Source organism: Apostichopus japonicus, chromosome 12 (assembly GCF_037975245.1).
Source record: "Apostichopus japonicus isolate 1M-3 chromosome 12, ASM3797524v1, whole genome shotgun sequence".
Taxonomy (NCBI): domain Eukaryota; kingdom Metazoa; phylum Echinodermata; class Holothuroidea; order Aspidochirotida; family Stichopodidae; genus Apostichopus; species Apostichopus japonicus.
In genome coordinates this window covers 25,329,123-25,357,037 of record NC_092572.1, presented here as the reverse complement: position 1 = coordinate 25,357,037, position 27,915 = coordinate 25,329,123, and the positions used below count along the sequence as shown (strand labels likewise).

General features: G+C 37.5%; 1 protein-coding gene across 1 annotated transcript; it reads left to right on the top strand.

Annotated features, from left to right (window-relative positions):
• The first annotated feature begins 632 nt into the window (after positions 1-632).
• Positions 633-27,655, top strand: LOC139977349 (nicastrin-like). The gene is made up of 16 exons (XM_071986639.1): positions 633-790; positions 1,732-1,848; positions 3,389-3,515; positions 4,784-4,923; positions 5,521-5,660; positions 7,062-7,203; positions 9,969-10,069; positions 11,861-12,025; positions 14,223-14,459; positions 16,081-16,244; positions 17,387-17,468; positions 18,231-18,320; positions 19,740-19,824; positions 21,554-21,705; positions 22,705-22,929; positions 24,500-27,655. Exons 1-16 carry the CDS (start codon positions 715-717, stop codon positions 24,605-24,607), a joined length of 2,151 nt encoding a protein of 716 aa, XP_071842740.1. The 5' UTR covers positions 633-714; the 3' UTR covers positions 24,608-27,655.
• The last annotated feature ends 260 nt before the right edge of the window (positions 27,656-27,915 follow it).

Below are 27,915 nucleotides of genomic sequence, written 5' to 3'. Positions count from 1 at the left end.
GCTATCAATATATGATGCACGTGACTCCTACATCTGTACTTCTGTCCATTCATAATTTAGAACTTTCCCAAAAAATTTTCCTGTGTTCATTCATTGAACAAAAGTCTTTAGCAACCTCGGTTAAATCCTTAGCCGTGTACAGACTAAAAATAAATAATTAAAATAAAACATTAAAATTAACAAAGGCTTAATTGATATAAAAAAAAGACAGTTCTCTATCAAACAGGCACATTTTATTTGCAAGTAGGGCACACTTGCTATTTTGGAAAAAGTGTGTGTGGGGAGGGGGGGGGGTAATACACGTTCTCCCAGTGTCCCCCGACTCCTACCCCCTGACAGGGGGGGGGGTGAATACCTACGTATTCAGCTTCACCCACACAGATCGATGACGAGAAAGTGTTACACTCTCTCAACACTAACCAGAGTAACACTTTTAGTTATCATACACCTCAATTACGATAAACATTTGCCGGGTAGGTTCTTTCTCATCGAAAAACGTTTTTATGCAAAGAAGGAATTAGACTTATTTATAATAAAAATATAACCCTTACAAGGTTTAATGAAAAAAATACACTTAGAAATATCCTCCATTGAAAATGAAAACAATCAATGTTATTAGATTTGAAACAAAAAATTACTGTTCTACTGAAGTTTGAGTCCGACCTCCATTTCTATGGTACGCCTATATTTATTATTTGAGTCACTATCGATAAAATGGCTGCTTCCTGTTTCGCGAACACAACAAGAAAACGGGATTTTGTTTTCAAAATCCTGTTGTTCTTTCTTTATGGTACGATATAAAAATCATTGTCACTCTTTTCAATATCTTGCTGTGTTTGATGCGATTCAAGATATTATGCTTTTTGTTAGGCCTATTTATGATTGACAGAAAACTGGTTCAGTGGTAATGGTAAGCTTAGGCTCCCCACTGTACTGTCTTTAGAAACCCTATGTAAGAAGTTGTAGGCCTAGTACTAGTAGTACTTACTGTGTACTACTGTGTTACGCAGCTACAGTAGGCCTAGGCCGAACACTAACAAACACATTGGTTTACCGAATGAGGGTGTATAATGCAAAGGTCTAAGAACACATAGCATCGAATTCTTCTTCAACCAATGTTTCTGTGAATCCTAAAAAAAGAGTACATATCCCAACAACCGAACAAAGCCTAGGCTAGCCCTAGCAAATTTGACATACAGTAGCCTAGACTTTGCTGTGTTAGTGTGTATCACTGTCAGGAGTTGTTGCTGTCATGTTTGTTACAAATTAATATATTTCAAATTTCTGGGGTGAATTTCTTTGTTGCCATTACAAGACATGGGTTGGTAGGCTGTACCTTTACTGGTTTTTCATCAGTTTACAGGTACCTATGTGAAGAATTGATTATCTGTCTCTGTTACTCAAGTTTGACCAAAAAAGACTGCCAGTTCCTGTATAGATGGTGCTTTTGTACTCCTGCAGCTGTAACATATAAACATTTCCTGACTGGTAAAAACAAATATTCATGGCCTAGCGTAAGACTTTAGCTCAATTAAAGTCAGGATTTTTGAGAATACAACCTACCAAAGCTACAAACTGGTTTCTAAAGGCTTAAATAATTCACAATATTTTCATGATCACATACATGTATTGTAGCCTCTAGAAGCAGAACGAAGTATCTGCAATGTTGTGATGAATTTCAAGAATGAAATTGTGGTAATTTACAGATGATGATATCTTTTAAACCTGCAGCTTCTGTAGAAGTCTCAGGAAAAGGCAAGAGAACGTATCAAATGATTTATGAGGAGATTGCACACTTGTCTCCCTGTATAAGGAGGATGAATGCTACTCATCAGATTGGATGTTCAAGTAAGTATTCTTAACTTTTCATTCAGCCTCTGAAGAAGATTCTGCTAGGATCGCAATGTCAGGCCCACTCACTCTTACACTTTCTCTTACATATTGGCTCATAGGTGGATTTAAGCAGTTTGATAACAGTTTTGTTTGAATGTATTTTAAGTACAGTATTTATTTCATCCACGAAAAGCTCAGATGTATTTAAAGCAAAAAATAATTTAGTGCTCAAATTTTGTTAGCAGTTTTTGTAGGCTCTGAATTTTGTCCCTGTAAAATACTACTGTTCCTGTGTAAAGAAAGTTCTGCTTTATATGTACATCATTGCACTTCTGTAACAATGTGACTATTTTTTGTAATTTTACCTGATAAATATTCCCTGTTAAGCTGTAAAAGGAAACTGGCCTGTGCAAATGAAATGAAAGTTGTCTCACAGATTCAGATCATAGAGCTGTACATATTGCGATGATCTATTGTTTTGTAGGCTTATATTAATGTCTTCAAACTTGGTGTGCTTAACATCAAGCAAGAAACATCTTTCTTCTTTTAGTTTAGTAAAGTGCAACAAATGGTTGTTGGCCTTGTAACCCATGACTTGGACTATTATATATCCTCTTACAAAGTGGCGTGGAAGTTAACCTGCCTAGTACAAAGCTGCTAGTCAACAACCGATATCCAACCACGATCAGAACCGGTGGTTTCATTCATATATGTCTTGCTCTCAGATACTTGCTTCCATACTACTTCAGCATAAATATCTTCCAACTAGTATGATACTGTAGTACTTTTGAGGTACCTAGTAATAATAATAATATAATTTGCTTTTTATATAGCGCTTTACACCAGCGATAGGTCTCGAAGCGCTTTACAGACGTTATATTACCCCTGTTTGATGATAACCTGCCCCAGAGACAATCCTTCCAGTCGGCAGCAGTTATATACTGTGCCCAATGACAAGTTACCCCACAGGTACCCATTTAACCCCTGGGTGGAGAGAGGCAAGTGAGATAAAGCATCTTGCCCAAGGACACAACGTAATGAACTAGGCATGAATCGAACCAGCAATCCTTGGATCACGACTCTGACGCCTTAGACAATTGGCCACCATGCTCTCTCATGCTTTCAAAGATTCCTTATGCTAGCATGCTACAGGCAATATTTTAGTATTCAAATTTTGTGTACATCAGCTTTGGAAGGCTCTTGTAAACTACTTTGGTTTCCTATGAAAAAAAAAAAGACATGCTATAGCCTATACTGTACATCTTTGGACTTGTACAGCAGTTTAACCACTTTGCATGGTATTTTGCTATGCGATAACGGATAAATCACTCCTCGTGCTAGGATCGGTAAAGTACAGTCCCTTGTAGAAACTACAATGGAATGAAAAAGATCAATGCTGATTCTTTCTATTCTTCTTTTCTGCTTGACATTTTTAGCTCCTAAAATGCTGTCGAGTTGAATGTAGGGTACTTTATATCTTGTTTCAATGAGAGTACCCAATCTTGCATCCATTCCCAACAGTCATGACTAATATATTTCTCCTCCCCTCCTGCAGGTGATTTTAATGGCAACACAGGTGTCTTACATTTGATTGAGGAAGATGCCGACATAGACTGGCTTAACGTCAACGGTTCTTATTCACCGTATATTGCCTTCTTCAGTGCAGCAGATATGTTTACCAGGTAGTGTAATGTGTACTAGCTAAAACGATAATACTGTAGGGTAATGTGTACTAGCTAACATGATAATACTGTAGGGTAATGTGTAGCTAACATGATAATACTGTAGTGTAGTGTACATACCAGCTGTCATGGTAATACTGTAGTGTAATATACATACTAGCTAACACGATAATACTGTAGTGTAATGTGCACTAGCTAACAAGATAATACTGTAGTGTAATGTGTCCTAGCTAACATGATAATACTGTAGTGTAGTGTACATACCAGCTATCACGGTAATACTGTAGTGTAATGCACATACTAGCTAACACGATAATACTGTAGTGTAATGTGCACTAGCTAACACGATAATACTGTAGGGTAATGTGTACTAGCTAACACAATAATACTGCAGTGTAATGTACATACTAGCTAACACGATAATACAAATGTAAACTAGCTAACATGATAATACTGAACTGTAATTTTTACTAGCTAACATGATAATACTGTAGTGTAATGTGTACTAGCTAACACTATAATACTGTAGTGTAATTATTACTAGCTAACACGACAGTATTGTAGTTTAATGTGCATTCGCTATCAACCATCATACGATGGTTATGTGGGTAGGGAGTCTAGTGGAACTGCTGGGGGGGGGGGAAGGGGTGTTGATAGGAGGTTATTCTTCTTTCCCTTCTCAGTTCCAAGAGGGATGTTGGTGATGTTAGGAAGAGGGATAGTTTTCCCCTTCATTTGACTTGCCCACAGTATATGTTCAGCTAACAAAACTTGTGTAACAACGGTACATTTACTGCACACTTCTGACATATAAAGTTACAACTGTTTATCTATGATCAAGAGGTACATTGAACTTTAAAATGATTTTAATTTACTGCCTTGTTTATACCCCACCTCGGCCCCATCTCTTCTAGAAGCATATTAAATCCATGTGTTGTCGTTTAAATGCTTCTATGAGTCCACACTATTTAACTGAACTTTCCAAATGGTGTCTGCCCATAAGAAATCAAAAAGAAGCGAGAGAGAAAAAAGAAAAAAAGAGAGATAAATATAAAAAAGGAGAAAGAAAAGAAAGAAAGTGAAAACCAGAGATGCCAATTGCAAATTGATTTAATTTACAGTAGGTTAAAGTTCCATTCAACACGATTTTAGACCCGATTTTGAGAGCACCATCATTGTGAACCTAGCGTAGTTTTGATAGAAATGCACCTGGTTATCATTTATCATTTATTAATGACTTACAGTGATACTATTTCCTTGTCTTGTAGGTCTAACATCGAAAAATTATTAGCGACAAAGAAGATCAGTGGTATCCTTGTGGACCACAGCAACAGAACGAGGAATGACATCATTGATGACGAATCTTTTAGGTATTCATCAGATAGATCTTGCCCGAATGACAACTTTGGTAAGATACGGGTCTAATCGAGAGTTTGACCAAACCAATCGCTTTTGTCTACCTCGTTTGTCTTTTCTCATGGAGATTATCGTGACTTTATGGTAAAACACGAGCAATTCCAGGGAATAGATCATTTGGTATCGTTGCTATATTATGCGATTAATGAAATGTGGTGAATTTAGCATTTAAATTTAAGTAAGCAACCGTGTCAATATGAACTATGTCAAAATTAGGATAAGTTAGAATTATTTATCAGAAGGATACATCGGCCTGCAGCTTTTCACTGTTTTCCATATTCATTGACTTTGCCATTTACAGTTACTCAGGACGGTTTCGTCATTTTTAAAAAAACTTATCAAAAACTTAAAAATTTATTTTAAAATTTGTGAGACGTCAAAAGAGTCGTCAAAAGAGTACCTATGTTACTCAGGACTTCTTGCATACCTAGTGGACCCAAACCAACAAATTTTGCTCCCCTCTCCAACTTCCCACCCCCCATCCCCCATCCCCATCCCTTTCCCATGAGTCCTGTTGCATCCAGGACTCTTTCTCTCCGTTCTCCCGCTTCAATGCATCATTCCGAAGTTCCATCTTCTTCGTCTGCAGGCCTCTACAATGGAACAGATCTCGGCAGCTGCTCGTCGGTCACATGGAACCTCAACGGCACCGGTAGTAACTTTGAAGTGGACTTTGGTGTCCCTGTACTTGCCCTTACGAGTGAATCGGAAGTAGAGTTTATAAGAGAGGTAAGAACCCAGTGGGCTGTTTTTGTGTCTAATATGTTTAAAAATTGTGTAAAAGTAAGTTGGCCTGATGTTTCGTTCCTAGCAGGATCTTCTTCAGAGGCTAAATGACAAGTGACAGTAACAGAAGGGACAAAAACACGCACAGAATACAGGCAGGTTAATGAGCATGGTGAACACAAAGAGATAGATGTAAGGGGATTAGTAGACAAGGGATGGAGAGAATAAAGAAAGAAACCAACAGGGGAAGAGGAGAGTGTTAGGAGATAAACTGTGGAGGGACAAAGAGAAGATGAAGGGAAGGGGAGAGGGAATAAACTGGAGAAGAATTTTTTTTTTACACAATGTTTAAAAATTGTGTAAAAATGATAAGGCCTGCCATTGTTTACAAATTGATTATATTGTTAAAGGAACGTAATTGGAACGGTTGCATTCTGCATTTGCTGATTGTAATCCTTCCACCTCACCCTTCTCCCCCTCTACCACAATAGTGAACAGAACATCAAAGTTGAAGAGGCATTCAAAGGAGATTATAGCGAGACAAAGAAATAACAAAAAAAAAAAATGGTCAACAAATATTAAAGATGACTACTTGTGTTTTTAATAAGCACTGACCATTTATAGACACTGTATCTTTGCTATATCACATAAGCGATATTGTGACAACATCGGTAACAGTGACGTCATAGGTGAAATATGAATGCCAAACATTCAGAATGAAAATCTTGAATGGGATGATTGCATTCTGCATTGCTGCCCTCTTTCTCGCCCAAAGAGCAAAATGAATATCAAAGTCAGAGAAGAAAAACAAGAAAAGGTCTAATAAGGAGATTATCAATGATAAGAAGCAGAAATATCCGAAATTTTCTTTTCTAAGAAGTGGAAAGCATGTGACCATGTCACAACAGCTAGCACTGTTTATTATTAGTTTAAGATTAAATTATTAGTTTCTGTGTTCTTTTGCGATTTAGCATTGGCAGATGTTGCCCTCTGTTTCCGGAGGGCGTTGTGGTCAAGTGGTTAAGGCAGTGGACTTGTGATCTAAGGATTACAGGTTCGAGCCCAGGCCAAATCATTGTGTTGTGTCCTTGGGCTAGGCACTTTATTTCCATTGCCTCTCTTCACCAAGGTGTATAAATGGGGACTTGCAAAGTAACTTGTAGATATTGTTGTGCGGCCTGCTTGAGTCTGCTGCGCCTTATGGGAAGTCCCCCCGGGGACACGTGGCTGTGGTGCACTGTGGTGCCCCAGGAGAGATTGTTTGAATTGTGCACACTTTGGTGTGTAGGTGTGACAAGTTACCAATGACCAGGGTTAAGTACAGCGCGGCGAGACTTTATTGTAAGTTGCGCTATATAAGAACTGTTAATTAATTATTATTATTATTATAATTCCTCCCTACAGTGTTACTACAACCACAACCATCCAGATGATACGGAAGCCGAGTACCCGCTCTGCGCCATGGAGCTCAAAGATTTCATGCATGGCGTCAAGGATACGCCGACCTGTATGTGGAGGACACAGAGGACTTCAAACCTGGAAATAAGTAAGCCTTTACTGTGTACTGAATATGGAAATCAGCATGTAAACTAGTCATTAGTAAGCCTTTACTGTGTACATGATATGGCTAGCAGCATGTGAAGTAGTAATTAGTAAGCCTTAATCCTGTACTAAATATGGATAGCACCATGTAAACTAGACAACTATGAGGTTGATATGTGTATAGGGTAACTATGTGTGTATGGTGTAACTGTATGTATAGGGTAACTGTATGTGTATAGGGTAACTGTATGTGTATGGGGTAACTGTATGTGTATAGGGCAACTATGTGTACATGGTAACTGTACGTGTATAGGGTAACTGTATGTGTATGGGGTAACTGTATGTGTATGGGGTAACTGTATGTGTATAGGGTACTGTTTGTGTATGGGTAACTGTATGTGTATAGGGTACTGTATGTGTATGGGGTAACTGTATGTGTATAGGGTACTGTTTGTGTATGGGTAACTGTATGTGTATAGGGTACTGTATGTGTATGGGGTAACTGTATGTGTATAGGGTACTGTTTGTGTATAGGGCAACTATGTGTCTATGGTAACTGTATGTTAATAGGGTAACTGTATTAAGCTTGCACGGTTTCGTGAAAACTTACAACCAGTTTTTCTCTAGCAAAAAACCGAATCTGGCTCAAAAACCGTTTTTTTCCCCTCCCGAATTGCATTGAAAACATCCAAATCACGATCGCTAAGATGCGTATTTTTGAAGCTTTACCAACAGCGGGTTGAAGTCTGTTTGTTCGCAGTAAAGGGTTAAAAATAAGGAGAATAAATTCAAGAAATATTACTGCCTTCATGACTCTCATTTTATAACCCACGTTAACTAAACTGAAGTAAACATGTCGAAAAGAAATGTGTTAGTGAATTTTTTTTAAAGTTTTAACATCACGTACACGTATCGTTTGTCTTGTGTTTACTGTAATTCACAAAGTTCAAATTCGTATTCAGAAAAAATATCATGCACGGTCATGTTATATTATATTATATATTATATTTTCGGAGATGAGGGCCGAGCGTAAACCCCATTATGACCAATTGGAGATCGTAAAAAAAATGCTTTACAATATGATTGGTCCAATATATTCAGAAGTGGCTGACAGTGTTCGAAGGTACCAAATTGCACCAGGCTCTAGCCATGTTCGCGGGTGGTATCTTGGGGTAAATTTACCGTGTACACTTTCAAGTACAAGTTGAAAAATATCGCTGGCAAAAGCGGGGATTAAGTCGGCAAAGAATATAAATTGTTAACGTTTAAGTTGGAAACATGTGTTCATCAACGTAAACGAAAAACCAACTGAGAGATGCCTTGTCTGATAACTGATAAGAAGAAATGTTTAAAGGAAATTCACAAAGAAAATAAAATCTATTAGCATACAAAGGAGAATTGTCCCAACAGCAACATCTGTAATTTCCAGCCATGTATGCAACATTGTTACTCCTTTAATATTCCTTGACTCAAGCCTGACACCAGGTGTCTCTTGTGAATAATGGACTGTGATTGGTCTAATGTTACTTGTTGCATCTCAGTTGTTAAACTCAGAGCCCCCCCCCGTGATTGTTACTTGTTGCATCTTAGTTGTTAAACTCAAAGGCCCCCCGTGATTGGTTTAATGTTACTTGTTGCATCTTAGTTGTTAAACTCACAGAGCCCCCCCCCCCCCTGCGACTGTACATGTCGTATGGTATTGTGGATTGCGCAATGTACCTTTGAAGTTTTAACGTTCATTTTTTGAACACTAGCTGTGATCAATGCGTTTGAAAAGATTTTCTCGATATCCTCTACTGTTAAATTGAAGTTAAATAATAAGAACAACACAAAGAGGACAAACATGTTGGATATAACAATTTATTTTGAACTGCATCTCGTCATATGAGTGTGTACTTCTCACAACTACTAACGTTGGTCCACCAAGGTCAGTTCAATACTACAAGGTCACCTAACTGATGCACGCATATATGGGCTGCATAGCCTAATGTTAGGCCTAGCTATCCACCCTCAAGCACTGGTTACGGCGTGTGCCGATCGTAGCTGACAATGTCGTCTATCAGAAAAGCTTTCTCTTGTTGCAATTTACTTTCATAGTGCAAAAAGAACGGTAAATAGGAAAAACCAAAGTCAACAAACTTTGCTTTTTTTCCAAGTATTTGCTATTCACATTTCGGTTTTTCCGGTTTTTCGGTTTTCTTAAAATAAAAAATAGTACCGAAATTCGGTCGGAAGAAAACGGTTTCGGTACTAAAACCGGTTTACCGTGCAAGCCTAAACTGTATGTGTATAGGGTAACTGTATGTGTATAGGGTAACTATGTGTATAGGGTAACTGTATGTGTATAGGGCAACTGTATGTGTATAGGGCAACTATGTGTATAGGGTAACTGTATGTGTATAGGGTAACTGTATGTGTATAGGGTAACTGTATGTGCATGGGGTAACTGTATGTGTATATAGGGTAACTGTACACGTATATAGGGCAACTGTTACTTCTCCGCTGTTGTTCTATCTGTGATTGAGGTTACTTTTCCAGACCTGCCATATGAGGAAGGACAGGTTGAACGGGGAGGGGGGGGGGTGGGGGAGAGCATAATATGGGCTTTCATTTAATTGAACAGCAATGGTTTAGACAAATTAGTAACTTATAAATGAAGCTCAGAAATTGATATGACTTTGACTGCAACATCCTGCTATAGGGTAACTTGTGTTTTAATAACATTGGACTTACCTGTAACAGAGTTTCTCTTTTTTGTTCATACAACAGGTTCTTACTGTGATCCGATCGGAGATAATAATGTTTGGGGTTTTGCAAAGAATTCTGACAACAGCTCTAGCTACAAGTCCGTCATTCTTGCTGCCTCTCCGGTGAGTCAGAAAAACGGGATTTACTTCGCTCCTCGCTTACCTGTCTCCCCACAACCTTACCACCTCATTCTACCGTGTCTAGTATGCCCTGGTAATCTTTTAACACTGTGCACCCTCAGCGACCGGCTCCTCCGGTCGTTGCCCTTCCTCCTCATTCTACCATCCAAAGTGTTAACTCATGCGTTTTCGTAGTGGATTGAAATATTTCAAAAATTGCCCGTATTACATTGAATTTTTACCTAGAAGGACATCCTTTAGGATTTCAGACTTTACAACAGCCTATTACAGCCTGATAAGTATCCTTTTCTGATAAAGTGAGGGAGTTTGGGGGCTATTTTAAGTGTGCAATTCACGCCCATGTGTTCGTTTTTTATTAGCGTAACGTTATTTTCTGAGGTAGTAGTTCCGCGAAACTACTTTGTTCATTTCCGCCTGTTCCACACTAACGCGGATGGGCGGTATCTCATCTTTGTGTACATGTTTTTATCTGTTATACTTCTTATAAGATGTTTTGATCGTTTTCATGCCCGCACAGGCTGTTAAAAGATTACCGGTGAGTCGGAAAAACGGGAACAGTGCGACATTTAACTTTCCTGCTTAAATATCGATCCACATGTTTTGTGTCTTTCCATTTAAAGAACTGGAAAAAATATTACAACCCCATCTGAATGAACATTTTGCAATCAAAATTGGGTGGCTTTACATTTGGTTAAAACCAGTCCTTATCATGATTGAAAGATTTCTAAGCACCAGAACGAAAAGGAGAAATGATAAAAAGAGAAAAAAAAAAAACAAGAAGAAAAATGGTTCCTATATAAACTAAAACCAAACTGGGTGCAGACTTCCTGGTCTTTCCTTTCAGCCGATAAGACATCTTTAATTTTGCCATCCCTTCCGGGCATGGGGGGGGCTGGCAGAATTTGAATTCGAATTTATTGTCCACAATCGGAAATTCGGCTTACACAGGTCGTAAACGAAAGAAAAAAAAAATAGCAATAGTTTAAGTCAATAAACTGCAATACACATTCAGTAATACAACAAATATACAGCAAGTCCTTTAAATAAGTAACTTATCTTCTCACTTGTGAATTAAATATATGAATAGAGTTAGGCACAAATGAGTATCTGAAGGATGCTCATACTCTTGTGTTCTAAGATGTCTTTTTCAGTAAGTTGGGATTTTAAGTTGGTGGGGGGGGGAGGGGTTGGGAGGGGGGAGGCAGCAGACTTTATTGTTGTAGAGTATCTTTACAGCTGATAGAACATCCTAGTTTTGCTATGTCTTACCTGGTGAATGGGGGTGGGTTGGCAAAGAGGCAGAACATGGGTGAGACATCTACTCATCTGCACATATATACTAATAGCCATACATTTCACTCCAAGATGTCTTTTTTTTTTTTCTCAGTTTGATAGCTGATTTTTATGTTTTGATACCCATGCTGTGGATGTGTGGAGATAGAGTGACCAAGCCCGTTGCTCATATTTTCTAATAACCATACATGTATTTAGCTCACAAATGTCTGTGTTTTTCAGTTTGATGGCTGATTTTTATGTTTTGACACCCTGGCCGTGGGTGTGTGAAAAAAAGAGTGACCAGGGCAGGTTATCATATTTTTTAATAATCATACATTTTACTTTAAGATGTCTGTTTTTTCAGTTTGATGGCTGAGTTTGATGTAATTTTTGATACCCATTTTGTGGGCGTGTGGATATAGGAGTGACCAAGGCCTGTGCTCATATTTCTGTATCATTTGTAACTGTAATATAATTTGCCTTTTACGTTCCTTTCAGCTTGATGCCACATCACTATTTTACAGCCTCTTTCCCAGAGTGGGGGCCGAGTCTGTCGTTACCAGTTTCGTACCCCTCTTAGCAGCTGCAGAAGCCATCGGTAAAATATCCAAAAAAGAGAAGGACTCTTGGGAGCATGATGTCATGTTTGCATTGTTCAACACGGTGAGTTCTCTGGAATGCCTACTTTGCTCTATTTTACTCTCTTTACTCTACTTTATTTTAGAAGACTAATTTTAGGCTTCTCAATCAAGCAAGAAAGGATGTGATCAAAGTTAAGATTATTTTATAGTTGGAACAAACAGTAATTGTCTTGCTGATATAGCCAACAGTGCTTAAGGAAGGATGAAATGGAAATATTTGTTTGAATTTGTTTTTATAATATCAAGTAAAGATATAGTTAGTAAAGGAAAAAACATTAACTGTTTGGGTGATATAGCTAACAGTGCATAGGGGGGAATGATGATATTGTAATATTTGTTTGAATTTGCTGTTATTATATGAGGTAAAGATGTAGTTAGACTAAAAAAACAGTAAGTGTCTTGCTGATGTAGCTAACAGTGCTTGGGAAGAATGATATGGAAGTATTTGTTTGAATTTGCTGTTATTATATCAAGTTAAGATATAGTTAGTAAAGGAAAAAAAATTAAGTGTTTGGGTGATATATATTCGAACAGTGCATAATGGGGAAATGATGATATTGAACTATTCGTTTGAATTTGCTGTTTTTATATCAAGTAAAGATATAGTTAGTAAAGGAAAAAACATTAAGTGTTAGTGTAATATAGCAAACATTGTGTAGGGGAGAATGAAATAGAAATATTCGTTTGGATTTGTTGCCATTATATTAAGTAAAGATATCTTTAGACGTAACAAACATTAGTTGTCTGGGTGATGTAGTAAACAGTGCATAGGGGGGAATGATGATATGGAAAATATTAGTTTGTGTATTCTGTTATAATATCAAGTTAAGATATAGCTAGACTTAACAAACAGTAATTGTCTTGCTGATATAGCGAACAGTGCTTAGGGAAGGATGATTTGGAAATATTCATTTGAATTTGTTGTCATACATATTAAGTAAAGATATCGTTAGACTTAATAAACATTAGTTATCTGGGTGATGTAGTAAACAGTGCATATGGGATGATGATAAAAAATAAAATACCAAATATTAAAGTGCTGTTATCATGAAATGAAACATGCTCAAGAGCACTGTACAAAAGAACCAATACCTGGAATATAAAATGACCAAACTTAAGAAAACCTAAAAGTAATAACAACAGCAATAAAAGTAAAAAAATGATATAAGACAGGATTATAAACCACAATAAAGAACATAAAAATATGAATATACATAAAAATGGGCACAGTAATGTGAATAAAACAACGAAATATGGAAACATTAGTTTGTGAATGCTGTTATAATATCAAGTTCAGATATATCTAGAATTAACAAACATTAATTGTCTTGGTGAGGTAGCAAACGGAAGATATTGAATTATACTTATGCATCAACCCCGTATACATTTAACCTTAACAGTATGAATTTTTTTTTTATGTTTAATATAAACTGTTTGACATCTGTTATATTGACTTGTTCAGTAGGGTCTGGCAGTTGGGCTTTTGGGAACATCACTTTGATATGTTTAATTTGGGGTAAAGTTAAGGTGGGTCATGGCTTGGGACATCAGAGATTGAAACAGTCAGGGGTGCAGTCGGGCTGCAGATAATATAATTTTCTATGCCCATACTTTTGGGAGGGGTGTGGATGCATGTTACTGTGTGCAATCTGAGATTCGGTATAATTCCCAACTTTCTCTTGCCAACGTTGGGGGGCGTTGTGGTCAAATGGTTAAAGCAGAGGACTTGTGATCTAAGGATTGCAGGTTCGAGTCCTGGCCAGATCATTGCGTTGTGTCCTTGGGCAAGGCACTTTTATCTCCATTGCCTCTCTTCACCCAGGTGTATAAATGGGGACTTGCGAAGTAACTTGTAAATATTGTTGTGCAGCCGGCTTGTGTCTTCTGCGCACTTTGGGAAGTCCCCCCGGGGACACGTGGATGTGGTCCACTGTGGTGACCCAGTAGAGATTGATCGAATTGTGCACACTTTGGTGTGAAGGTGTGACAAGTTACCGATGACCAGGGTTAAGGTGCAAAAGTCACGTACACGTGAGAAGGCCTAGGCCTTGTACAAGACTGTAAGCCTTCAACTTTAAGCTTTTAAACTATAACTGTCTAGATAGCTAAAAACAGTTCACGACGATTTACAATTCCATCCTGATTCTCTCGTTCCCGAGTTGGCTAAAACTAAGCTTGACATCATCAGTCTCATATTCTGACATTTGATCCCGTTTTAGGAGAGCTACGATTATTCAGGTTCCTCTCGGATGGTCTACGACATGATGAGAGGCTACTTCCCAACGTCTAAAGAAACGATAAAGAAGGAGGAGAAGGAGAAGAAGAAGAGGTTGCCTCAGATGAACGTCACCGACATCAGCTACGTCTTGGAGCTCAGACAACTGGGCTTATCGAACGGAACTTACTATGCACATGTCGATCCAATCTCGCAGGCGGATGAGGGCACCAAGAAAAAGGTAATTTCACTAACTCAGGGAGGACAAATGCAGGAGATATGTGCAAATGTAATCAACTGGTGGTTGTTATCTATTTTACATAGCAAAGCTGAGAACTGCTTTTGTCATCATAAAAGTGTTTTAATAGACACTGTTTGTCGCATTTATTTGCATAAATTTATTGACGACTTGTAACAGGTCTGCATGTGTTGTCATTTTATTGAATAGTTGGCTGTACTCATACTGACCCCCCCTCACTCAAGGGTTTGTACTCAAACTCTGGGCGTTATTTGATAACTAGTATAGGTTCTAATGCAAAGGTTAAGTGCTCATGCTCACACTTTGAGACTTGTACGTCACCTAGTACTCATACCGACGGGAATTCATCTTGTACTAGCCTAGTACTCATACCAAGTGGAATTCAACTTGTATTGCCTAGGACTCATAGCAACAGGAATTCTGTTGTACTCGCCTTGTAGTCATACCAATGGGAATTCAACTTGTATTGCCTAGTACTCATAGCAACAGGAGTTCCACTTGTACTCGCCTAGTACTGGTACCAACAGGAATTCTGTTGCACTCACTTTGTTCTCACACCAAGGGGAATTCTCCTATACTCGTTTAGTACTCATACCAACAGGAATTCTGCTTGTACTCGCCTAGTACTGGTACCAATAGGAATTCTGTTGCACTCACTTTGTTCTCATACCAAGGGGAATTCTCTTACACTCGTGTAGTACTTGAGAGTGTTAGCTCAGTGGTTAACGCCGGCGCCTTACAATCATAAGGTCCCGGTTCGAGTCTCTCCCAGATCAATGTATGTCGTCCAGTTACAGAGTTGTTGACAATTGACAATTCATAATCATGGATGTTAAATATGAATGTAAGAGACTGACTTCGGTCAGCTTGCGGCTTTGATAAGCCAATGAGGCTTCTTCGCGAGTTCCTGCTTACAGGAGGATCTAATATACATACATATACATACATACTTGTACCAAAGGGAATTTCCTATACTCTCCTAGTACTAATTACAAGGGGGATTCTACTTGTACAAAACTACAAGTCTTCAGTTATGTCACAATAGATGACAAAAGTCTTGAGAAACTTTGTGTATAATATGACACTGTGTCAAAACTAGGGCAGCATCCTCCAGTAAGGCTGCTTGGGATCAGTGACCATGAACCCTCCCCCCACCCCTCTCCCACCTGCACCTATAGTTTTGGGGAAAACAATTCAGTCAGGTATAAAAATGTTCAATCAGGGATTGTCTTTTAAAATTCAAAAGTGTGAACCTTCCATTTAGACCTGTTTGTAAACCTAATGTACAGTCTAAATTTGCCCTCAGATTGCACCACTTACACATCTAAAGTTTTCTGAGGGTACCCTTTCTTGCATTCTACCAACCCACAGCCACTCCCCTCATTTGTAGTGACGAGTTAGGTCTGGACAAGACTCTTTAAGGATACTGCCTATCCTTAAGAGTCTTGTCCAGACCTAAATTGTCCCATCTCCCCCCCACCCCCACCCTCCCCCTTCCAACATCTGGAAATCCTGTGTACGTCAATAGGTATTATCTAACCTAAATATAACCATCAGACATGATTTTGATTCACTCTTTGGTGTGTTTTCTCTATCACTCCAGACCGATGATTTAATAAAGATTCTTCAAGAGGTGGGCCCTGTAGAGGTAAACACAGTGCCAGCAGACATACCACTCCCTCCAGCATCATTCCAACAGTTTCTTAAGACTGGTATTAACATCCCTGGAGTAGTACTGACTGATCACGAAAGAGAATATAACAATAGGTGAGTATGATAAGAGATAAAACAATAGGTGAGCATGAAAAGGGAATATAACAATAGGTATGAAAAGAGAATTTAACAATAGGTGAGTATGAAAAGAGAATTTAACAATAAGTGAGTGTGAAAAGAGAATATAACTATAGGTGAGTTTGAAAAGAGAATTTAACAGTAGGTGAGTATGAAAAGAGATAACAATAGGTGAGTATGAAAAGAGAATTTAACAATAGGTTAGTATTAAAAGAGCATTTAGCAATAGGTTAGTATGAAAAGAGAATTTCACAATAGGTAAGAAATCAACAATAGGTGAGTATGAAAAGAGAATTTAACAACAGGTGAGTATGAAAAGAAAATTTAACAATAGGTGAGTATGAAAAGAGATATAAGAATAGGTGAGTATGAAAAGGGAATTTAACAATAGGTTAGTATTAAAAGATAATTTAACAATAGGTGAGTATGAAAAGAGAATTTAACAATAGGTAAGAAATTAACAATAAGTGAGTATGAAAGGAGAGTTTAACAATAAGTGAGTATGAAAAGGGAATATAACAATAGGTAAGTATGAAAGAGAATTGAACAGTAGGTGAGTCTGAAAAGAGATATAGCAATAGGTGAGTATGAAAAGAGAATTTAACAATACGTGAGTATGTATAGAGAATTTTATAATAAGTAAATGAGAGAAGAGAATTTAACAATAGGTGAGTATTAAAAAAGAGTTTAACAATAGGTGAGTATGTATAGAACAATTATCAATCAGTGAACGAGAAAAGAGAATTTAACAATAGGTGAATATGAAAAGAGAATTTAACAATGGGTGAGTATGAAAAGAGAATTTTATCATAGGTGAGTATGAAAAGATAATTTAACACCAAGTGAGTATAAAAAGAGAATTTAGCAATATCCTTTCTGCAAGAGTTACCTCAGTCTCCCAAAATGCTTGATATGACTTGGTTATATGATGTCACACATTCATTCATCTCCATACATCCAACCTAGATGGACCACAAACCCCATAGAGACACATTGTACAGATGCCTATGAGCCAGACGGATTGATTCTTGTCACAAACAGACTTCAAATTACTCCAAAGAAGAAGATTCCTTGCACTGATTACAAATTTGACATAAAAAAGTTTTGTTTCTCCAAAGGTTTTACAATAGCCGTTACGACTTCCCTTACGACCTTGGAATCGATAAGGATAACAAAACAGAAGTATTGTACCTTGCCAAGGTAGGAACACAGTTCCCTTGTTTATTGCATGGTCTGCCTATTATCATCTTTCTCAACCTGGAGTCAAAATAACCTCAGTCCATCAAATTTTTTTTTTAGTGTTATCTTATTTAATTTTTTGGTTTGGGTGTACTAAGACGATGAAAGTGTTCTGCTTGGACTCACAGGAAAAATTTTAGGAGTCTGAACAAACGGGGCCGTTGATATTTTTCACTGACATCTATCTGTACTCGAGTTAGTGAGATAAAGACTGATCGTGTCATCTCTGTTTAAGAAGATGGCCTTACTGTGTATTGATGGGTCGGGGGAAATGTTTCTTCTTCCTCTCTAGGGTTCCAAGGGCTTGAAAGATGAAAATGAACTTAATTTTCTATTACATGGAAAATGATTTCAACATGGGTGAGACCTCTGGCCAGCTAAAGTGACTTTGGTGATTCGGAACAGGATAATTCATGCATGAGCTTTTTCCGCGAATTCGTGGAATATCTGTGATTTCTTTTCTACCTCGGGGACAAAAACTATTATCCTAACACACTGTAGCATACACAAACTAGAGCCTATACAGCAATTTTTGCAAAGTTCCGTGATTTTGTTTTAACCCAGGATCATCCCTAAGAATTAATTGAAGAGAATTAATTGGTAGTATTTAAGTTGTACCAAAAAAAAACCAGGTGCAGTGGTTCTTCCAATTGTACAGATATAATCTAAAGATGAAGATGTAAGATTCCTCGGTGTCAAATGTCTTTTCTTTTGATTCTTTAGAAATTGAACAAAGTTGCTGAAACAGTAGCTAAAACACTGGTCTCTTTAGCTGGAGGTGATGAAAGCTCTGTGAAGACAGATGTGACTACGGTAAGACTTTATGTAGTTTGGTGAAAGTGTCCTCCCGACATATACTGCTTGGTATCTGATAGGCTATGGAACAGTGTGAGAAGGGTGTCCTACCCACATATACCAGGTACTGGGTAGGCTATAGAACAGTGTAGATATAGTGTCTACACACATATACCAACTACTGGGTAGGATATAGAACTGTGTAGACATAGTTTACTACCCACATTTACCAGGTACAGGGTAGGCTATAGAACTGTGTAGACATCATAGTGCACTACCCACATATACCAGGTACTCGGTAGGCTATAGAACAGTGTAGACATCAGAGTGTCCTACCCACATATACCAGGTACAGGGTAGGCTATAGAACTGTGCAGACATCTTAGTGTACTACCCACATATACCGGTTACTGGGTAGGCTATAGAACTGTGTAGACATCATAGTGCACTACCCACATATAACCAGGTACCGGGTAGGCTATAGAACTGTGTAGACATCATAGTGTACTACCCAAATACACCAGGTACCGGGTAGGCTATAGAACTGTGTAGGCATCTTAGTGTACTACCCACATATACCGGTTACTGGGTAGGCTATAGAACTGTGTAGACATAGTGTCTACCCACATATACCAGGTACTGGGTAGGCTATAGAACTGTGTAGACATCATAGTGTACTACCCAAATACACCAGGTACCGGGTAGGCTATAGAACTGTGTAGGCATCTTAGTGTACTACCCACATATACCGGGTATTGGGTAGGCTATAGAGCTGTGTAGACATAGTGTCTACCCACATATACCAGGAACCTGGCAGGGTATAGAACAGTGTAGACATCAGAGTGCCCTATCCACATATACCAGGTACTGGGTAGGGTATAGAACTGTGCAGACATCATGGTGTCTACCCACATATATCTTTGGTACCTGGTAGGCTAGGGAACAGTGTAGAAAGAGTTTCCTACCTACATATACCAGGTACATGGTAGGCTTTATAAAACAGTGCTGACATCATAGTGTCTACCCACATACAATCTTTAGTACCTGGTAGGCCATGGAAAAGTGTAGGAGTGTCCTAACCACATATACCAGGTACTGGTTAGGCTATAGAACTGTATAGACATATTGTCTACCCACATATCTTTTTGGTACCTGGTAGGCTGTAGACATCATAGTGTCCTACCCATACCAGGTACTAGGTAAGCTGTAGAACAGTGTAGACATCATAGTGTCCTACCCACATAAACCAGGTATCTTCATAGGCTATATAAAACAGTGCAGGCATTATAATGTCAACCCACATATACTCTGCTATGCAGTAGTGTCGGCTAAGTGTCTTTCCCATGCATAGTAGTTGATATAAAGTGGCATGTTATGAAACCATGTAGTCATAGTGTCCTTTACACTTTCTGTGTTTCTTCCTTTTGTCTTTGGCAGGTCAACGACCTACTCTTTTGTTTTCTGGTGAACGCCAATTGTTCCCTGTTCCGTAGCTTACAACAGAAGGCGGATGTCCACATATGTAAGTGAGGCAGTGAGAATTTTTATCTGTATAAATACAGTAAACTTGACCCGTCTGGGGTTCGTTTTTCCAGTCTTTCCAGTCTTTCTTATTATGTTTTTCTCTCTCCATGGGATAGTCTCTTCAGGGAATATTTTCTTCGTGGTATTTCGATTTTCTCAAGATATGAAAAGATGGGAACATCAACTCTCAGCGTGAAGTGTTCTTGCGAAGAAAAAAGAAAGAAAAAAAAATTAACCCACGTCGCTCTTCCCATTGATCTGACCTCTCCTTAGTCTCTGTCATTGCTGTAGTCAGTGACCAATAGTCCAGTTTAATTGCCTGTCCATTCCAATAGTCCAGTTTAACTGCCTTTCCATCTCTTTCTCTCAATGTGTTCATAGTCTGGTTTTAGTTGTTGTTTTTGCTTTTGTTTCAGTGAGCCTCTGAGAAAGCTTCTCTACTGCAAAAAGCACCCCCACTCCCCCTCCCCCTCCACTCACTCCCCTTCTATTCCCTCCTTCATCTAGCTTGAACTAAAGCTAGATATAATAAAAACTTGGCAGTAGATAAGCAGTTTGTTGAGAGATTTCTTTAATAATATATTAGTTCAAGATAGATGAAGAAGGGAATGGTAGGTGGGGGGGGGGCGGGGTAGGTGGCTTTTTGCAGTAGATAGGAAGTTTGTTTAAAGGTTTTTCTTTTTTCATCTTTCTTTAAAGATATCCTTGTTATCATTTTAGATCTAGCTTTAGTTCAAGATAGATGAAGGAGGGTATGGAAGGGGTGTTGGGGGGGTGGCTTTCTGCAGTAGATAGGCAGTTTGTTTAAAGGTTTTCCTTTTTTCATCTTTCTTTAAAGATATCCTTGTTAACAATATAGATCTAGCTTTTGTTCAAGATAGATAAAGGAGGGTATGGAAGGGGGAGTTGGGGGGGGTGGCTTTTTGCAGAAGATAGGCAGTTTGTTAAAGGGTTTTGCTTTGCATCTCACTTTAAAGATATGCTTGTCAATGATATAGCTTTAGTTCAAGATAGATGAAGGAGGGTATGGAAGGGGGAGTTGGGGGGGGGGGGGTGGGTGGCATTTTGCAGTAGATAGGAAGTTGTTTAAAGGTTTTTCTTTTTTCATCTCTCTTTAAAGATATCCTTGTCAACGATATAGCTTTAGTTCAAGATAGATGAAGGAGGGTATGGAAGGGGTGTTGGAGGGGGGGTGGTGGCTTTTTGCAGTAGATAGGAAGTTTGTTTAAAGGTTTTCCTTTTTTCATCTTTCTTTAAAGATATCCTTGTTATCATTTTAGATCTAGCTTTAGTTCAAGATAGATGAAGGAGGGTATGGAAGGGGTGTTGGGGGGGTGGCTTTTTGCAGTAGATAAGAAATTTGTTTAAAGGTTTTGTAATTTCATCTCTCCTTAAAGATATCTTTGTTAATGATATAGATCTAGCTTTAGTTCAAGATAGATGAAGGAGGGTATGGAAGGGGGAGTGGGGGGGTGGTGGCTTTTTGCAATAGATAGGCAGTTTGTTGCAAGGTTTTTTTTATATATAGATCTAGCTTTAGTTCAAGGGAATGGAATTGATAATGGGGGTGGGAGGAGGAGGAGGGGGTAAGGGTCATTGTGGGTGGGTTCATTGTGGGTGGGGTGGAGGATTACCGTCTGTACTGGAGTATCACATCGTCTGGCCAGTGTTAATTGTCCCCTCCTCTCCCTGCCGTCTCTCATCTGCTATTCCTCTGCTTGTTTCAGCTCCCATCGCTATTGACCTTTACCCAGGGGTCTGGCAGTCAGACACCCAGGGCAGCATCCTGACCACCAGACTGCTAGCGTATTTCCTGGGAGAGAAGACTGCCATGAATGAAACGGATAAAGATGATTGCTCACAGCCTGACGACAGTGAGGTGAGAAGGTAGATTGAGGTACCCGAAGACTGTAATCTCTTTACGTTAGACCTTGGAGATTGACTCATTAAATGGAATCGGGCAAACAACCGCAAGCTTGACAAGCGCGGAAAAGAAATATCCTGGCATTTGTAAAATTTTTGTGTAGGAATGCTTCCGAATGAGAGGACAGTTTGTACCAAATTTTTCTTATGCGCTGAAGTGAATAGTAATCATAATAAACAAATAAAATAAACCCAATACAGCTCTGTAAATAATGAGTGGTTTGACAGTTTGTACCAAATTTTTCTTATGCGCCGAAGTAATAATAATAATAAGAATAATAAACAAATAAAGTAAACCCCAAAACAGCTCTGTAAATAATGAGTGGTTTGAGATAAATATTCTAATTGACAAAACCATATAAGTGTTATTGTTGGATTTCATTATATTCTGTCTTGTCTGTTTGGTACAGAGAGTTCAGCTAAGAATGAGAAGGTTGTTTACTACCGGTAATCATTATGTACAACAAGCATTTATCACATTATATCATGGACCCTTATTGAATAATTAGGGAAAACATACATATGGTACTTCAGGCTTACCCCTTAATGGTTTTTTGCTCATAAGTTTAAGAAATTCTCAACACTGACCATTCACTTCTTTTGTAATTAACAATGCCCATCTGCTATCTGGGTGACTGCAAAAGAGAAGTAATGGTTGCTATGGCGCAAAACCCTCAAAACCTCATTACGATTGGCTAATAAGCGTATAAAGAAATTTCGTCAATTTTTGTTATAATATTTTTGTTGTTATAATGTTGTTGTTTTTACAATATTTGTTGTTATAATATATTGTATAATATTTTGTTGTTATAATAAATTTTGTTGTTATAATATTTATTGTTATAATATGTATGATATGTATAATTTTTGTTGTTATAATATTTATAATATTTTTGTATCTGTAAATGACTGATTACACCCGCTGTGATCTTTTTCCACGTCCCGTCTCTTCAAGGTCTATACTTACCACTATGCGATTGGCCCTGAGATGAACCCGGACAAGGGCATCTGCATCAAAAGTACAGTCCACATTACAGCTGCAGTATCGCCAGCATTCATCGATGACGAACACACGAAACCGGACTGGGCCTCTACACAGTATTCAACATGGACCGAGAGTCAGTGGTCCCCGTCACCCTTCCGTATCAGAGTATTTTTAGTCCCTAGCCCCAAACAGGAGGTGAGGGTTTTACAGTTCTTTTTTTAACTTTCACAAAAATATTTTCACATTTCAAATGTTCAAATTTTGAGCATCGCATTAGTATCCTTATGTGAGTTAATGGAACAGATGGTTTCCGGAATTTCATTTTTCTATCACTTTTTTTTTGTGGATAATTGAACAGTCTGGTTGAGTTTACCAGTTACCTGAGTCAGTCACTTGAGGTTCCCTCTGAAATTTGGCATTGACTAATCAGGTTAGAAAAAAAAGGAAGGAAAAGCGTAGACATTTGTGGAAAGATATTAGTAAGGAAGCATAGAAGGGACATGTCAATTGGTGTATTGACGTCATCATACCAAATCGGATTCTTGTCATTATTGACGAAATTGTTGCATCTCATCAAAACGTAACTAGACGTGTCCCTTCTAGGCTTCAAGTGGTTAAGGCAGTGAACTTGTGATCTAAGGATTACAGGTTCGAGCCCTGGCCAGATCATTACGTTGTGTCCTTGGGCAAGGCGCTTTAACTCCATTGCCTCTCTTCACCCAGGTGTATAGATGGGGACTTGGGAGGTAACTTGTAAATATAGTTGCATGCGCCAGTTTGTGGCTGCACCCTATGGGAAAGTCCCCCGGGGGACACATGGTTGTGGTGCCCCAGGAGAGACTGATTGAATTGTGCACCCTTTGGTGTGTAGGTGTGTCAAGTTACCAATGACCAGGGTTGTAAAGTCGTGTGAGAGGGCCTTGGCCCTGAAGAAGACTGTAAACCTAAATAATAAATAAATAAAAATAGGCTTCCTTATATAACACATTCTGATTTGCTATACCAATATTTAGTTTTTAATACTTGTTCTACAGTTTTTCTATACTAATGCATAGATTCTAATAACTTTGTTCTATAGTTGTTCTATACCAATACCCAGATTCTAATAGTTGTTCTATACCAATAAATATATTCTAATAGTTGTTCTATACCAATACACAGATTCTAATAGTTGTTCTATACCAATAAATATATTCTAATAGTTGTTCTATACCAATACATAGATTCTTATAGTTGTTCTATACCAATACATATATTCTTATAGTTGTTCTATACCAATACATATATTCTAATAGTTGTTCTATACCAATACATAGATTCTTATAGTTGTTCTATACCAATACATATATTCTAATAGTTGTTCTATACCAATACATAGATTCTTATAGTTGTTCTATACCAATACATATATTTCTAATAGTTGTTCTATACCAATACATAGATTCTTATAGTTGTTCTATACCAATACATATATTCTAATATTTATTCTATACCAATACATAGATTCTAATTGTTCTAGTTGTTCTTTACCAATACATAAATTCTAATAGCTGTTCTATACCAATGCATAGATTCTAATAGTTGTTCTGTAGTTGTTCTATACCAATAGATATCTTCTAATAGTTGTTCTATACTTGTTCTATTCCAATACACAGATTCTAATAGTTGTTTCTATACCAATGCATAGATTTCAATGTGTTCTATAGGTTGTTTCTATACCGATGCCTAGATTTTAATACTTGTTCTTTTTCTCTTCCTCTTACAGTGGGTGATATTTTCATTGGGGCTTTCAATAGCACTCGTGTCTTTCCCGATAGTTTATTTCATCAATGCCAGAGCAGATGTTCTCTTCAGGACGGATTCCAGTTATTGATGAGTTCTTGATTATTGACTTAATGTGAACTGTATATGCAAGTTGTTAAAGTGAACTGCTTCTCTATTTAGAAGTAAACTTTTTTATTTTATATGAAGTATGTTAACTGGAGACTATTGCGAAAATGGATCCCGTTGCGTAATATCTTCTGTATTGAAGGTCCAGAAATATCCGAGTCTAAGTAAATATGACCAGAGCTTATGATATGTGTATCATTCTTTGATGACAGATAAATTATGAATCAATAATACCTGACAACAGATATATCAGTGCAAGGACACTATGGGCAGGATGAAGAGAGTAAATTGACAACATTTTAGCTTTTGCATAATACAGACACATATGTAATAATATTGCATGTTAAATATTCATGATACAATGTTCACCTTGTGGTTTGGAATACACCATGATGTAAAAAAGAAAGTAAGGAACTTGTAGAAAGTCTAGCATGGCCTGTATGGATGATAGGATGCTTCATTCTTATGTGTGTTGTTAATGTGTTTTAGTCACTGGGACTTTCCGTTCATTCATTACATGTAATTGTGGGTCCAGGCATAGACTTAAAAGAGCCCCATACTTACTGCTACTACAGGAAACTGCTCCATTTAATGTATAGATGTACAAATGCTGTTGAGTGTGCAATGTAGAGAATTACAGGAATATTTTTGTTGCAGTCATTTTGAGAATTTGTTGGGAGCTCTGTTATACACATTGATTAACTGTATTCCTCTTACAATATGGAATTAATTCTTAACAGTATGTAAAGGATGGGCAAAGAAATTTTCCATCGTCTAAACTTTCCGAGTAGATTTTCCATTTTTCATTTACTTATATGGTATATGCAAATGTCAGAATTTGCTCATGAAATCCATTCCCTGTCGCTTTCTGGGTTGTTTTAAATGAAACTGGGTGCGTGATCACTGGTTACACGGTATGGTGGTACTGTGGTATCTGACTGGCGCCCCCAGTGAATAAAAATGGCTATAAACCAACTATGTAATATCTATTATAACTATACAATAGCTCCTTTAAACAACTTCAGTTGATATTGGCCCTATATAAACGTTTCTGTATAAACATATCTTTGCTCTTTCCCGTTTTCAAAAATGTTCCAGTCAGTTTACCAGTATTGAAGTACTTATAGTATTTAAAGGAGTAAGATTGCTGTTGTTGTGTTTTCATTTTAATAGGCAATGAAAAGGTTTATGTCGATGACGAGGAATGGCCCTTTCATAAAAGTTAAGTGTAAACGCTTGTGGTAGACTACCATGCAGCGTATACATGTATTTTACCATATAAGGCCACATGTACATTTAATAACAGAAGAATGAAATTTAGTTTACCTGGTTCATTGGTATTAATGTAACAGGTCTACATAGAGAACCCTGCTATTTATGGATGGTTTATTGTGACATATTTCATGTATGATTCTATTTCATTTTGAAAGAAACAAAAAAAAATATGAGGAATGTATGCATTAGCTAGAACATCGAAATGTCACTTTAACCTGTTAGTAGATGTTTTGATAAAGAGAAAATTAGGTAGATGATTTAAGGATAAAATAAATGTCATAAATTTGGTAAAGGAATAATGAAGAAATAAATATTATAATATCAGCTGTTACCGATAAAGAATTTGCTGGTGTTTGCATATACATGAAGGTTTACACTAATATATTGTGTTAGAGAAGGGAAGGATGGCTAAGTTTTGTTATCTACAGAGTTGTGTCAAATCAATGTATATCATCTCAAGTGAGTTGAGCTAAAGATTTTGAAATTAACGAGATTAATTAATTTGTTGTCTTGGTAATAAAAGTTCTCTTGAAGAAATTGTGGTCAACCTGTGTAACTGTTGAAAACATACGTTCAAGTACTATATATTTACTCTGTGCACCTAAATACTGGACGAGCCTACTCCATGTTATGTTTTTGATCAACTCCCAGCTTGCAGATAATGCATATGTTAAGATTCCATGACAGCTATCAAAAAGTTAGTTACTGTTAGATACATACATGCCTTGTTTAGTCTTAGCAAGCTTGAAGCAGTAAGGTTATGCTGGCAGGTGATATAATCACAAATCTAATGAAAATAAGAATGCTGTTGTCCAAATATCAATCCTGGTGTGAAAGATGCAATATTGGTATTGTAATATAGTTCAAGTAGCTTGTAAAAACATGCTATATTTTAACTTTCCATTCGGAACGTCTCTTTTTTTCTCAAATGAAATTATTTGTACTGTTCATTATGTAGCGTTTTCCTAAACAGGGGAATTTAATTTGTTTTGTCATAGTTTTTGCATCGCTGACACCGTCTTTATTCACATTATGTCCATACGATTTGGGTCTAGCATGATCCTACCATAAATTTCCACGATTTACAACGTCAATTGACATTTTCTTCGTTTTAGTGTCTTTTATTGCATGTTAGGACTCTTTTTCAATATTATAATTACCCTTAAAGGTCTCTGCGGTTGTGCAGCCTAATCTTTGTATCTTTTATGTATTGAAAGTACATACATAACAACTCTGCCCTTTGATCATGGTGAATTCCCCAAAAGAAACACTCTTCGTGGCATTATCATGTGTAAATAAAAGCCCCATATTGTTATCGCTATTATTGATGGGACTGCATTGACCTTTGCACTTCAAATTATCTTAACAAGCTTGTGTGATTTCATGGCTTATCAGGAGTCGAACAAAGTTCATTAACACAATATTATGTCAGCCATATTTTGCTTTCAGTTTTGTTTTTAATACTTAAACACTACAATCCACACTAAAGTCAGTGTCAAGTCGGTGCATAAACGCACATATTTTGCCCAAGTTGATTTCCTTTATTTGATTATTGGAAGTGTTTATTGTGTAGATTAGCTAATTACTATAATTAGCAAACTCACGTTACTCATTTTGTTAATTAATCAACAACCGAATGATATATACTAAGAAACATACTATCTAACTTTTTTGTTAATTAACAATATTTCAAAAGTTTGTTTTTATTCGAAATTTGTTTTGAAGGGATGAAAAGGAAATAAGGTTTCTATTTTGAAAAAAAAATGTCCTGTGTTTGTTACTTGTCTTAATGTTAATATTTGTATTCTCTTTTCTCATTGATCCAATTACATATCTCCTGATAAGCACAGCTCTGACCACAAATTATTAATAAACGGTCTTAACAATGTTGCTTTCAAGTCGAAGCTTAATGTGTGTATAACTTTACGGGAGGGCTGTAGGTGACTCAATGATTTAATAAGGAGGGTGCTGCCCTGGGTCATTTAAGCTGACTCTCATGTAGAGGGTATGATGGCA

Excerpts from the sequence above, each read along its gene's own strand:
- LOC139977349 (XM_071986639.1), top strand. The coding sequence starts at position 715 with ATGGCTGCTTCCTGTTTCGCGAACACAACAAGAAAACGGGATTTTGTT. Across the intron at positions 19,825-21,553 it reads GAAGGCGGATGTCCACATAT|CTCCCATCGCTATTGACCTT; the intron begins GTAAGTGAGGCA and ends TGCTTGTTTCAG. Across the intron at positions 21,706-22,704 it reads CACAGCCTGACGACAGTGAG|GTCTATACTTACCACTATGC; the intron begins GTGAGAAGGTAG and ends CGTCTCTTCAAG.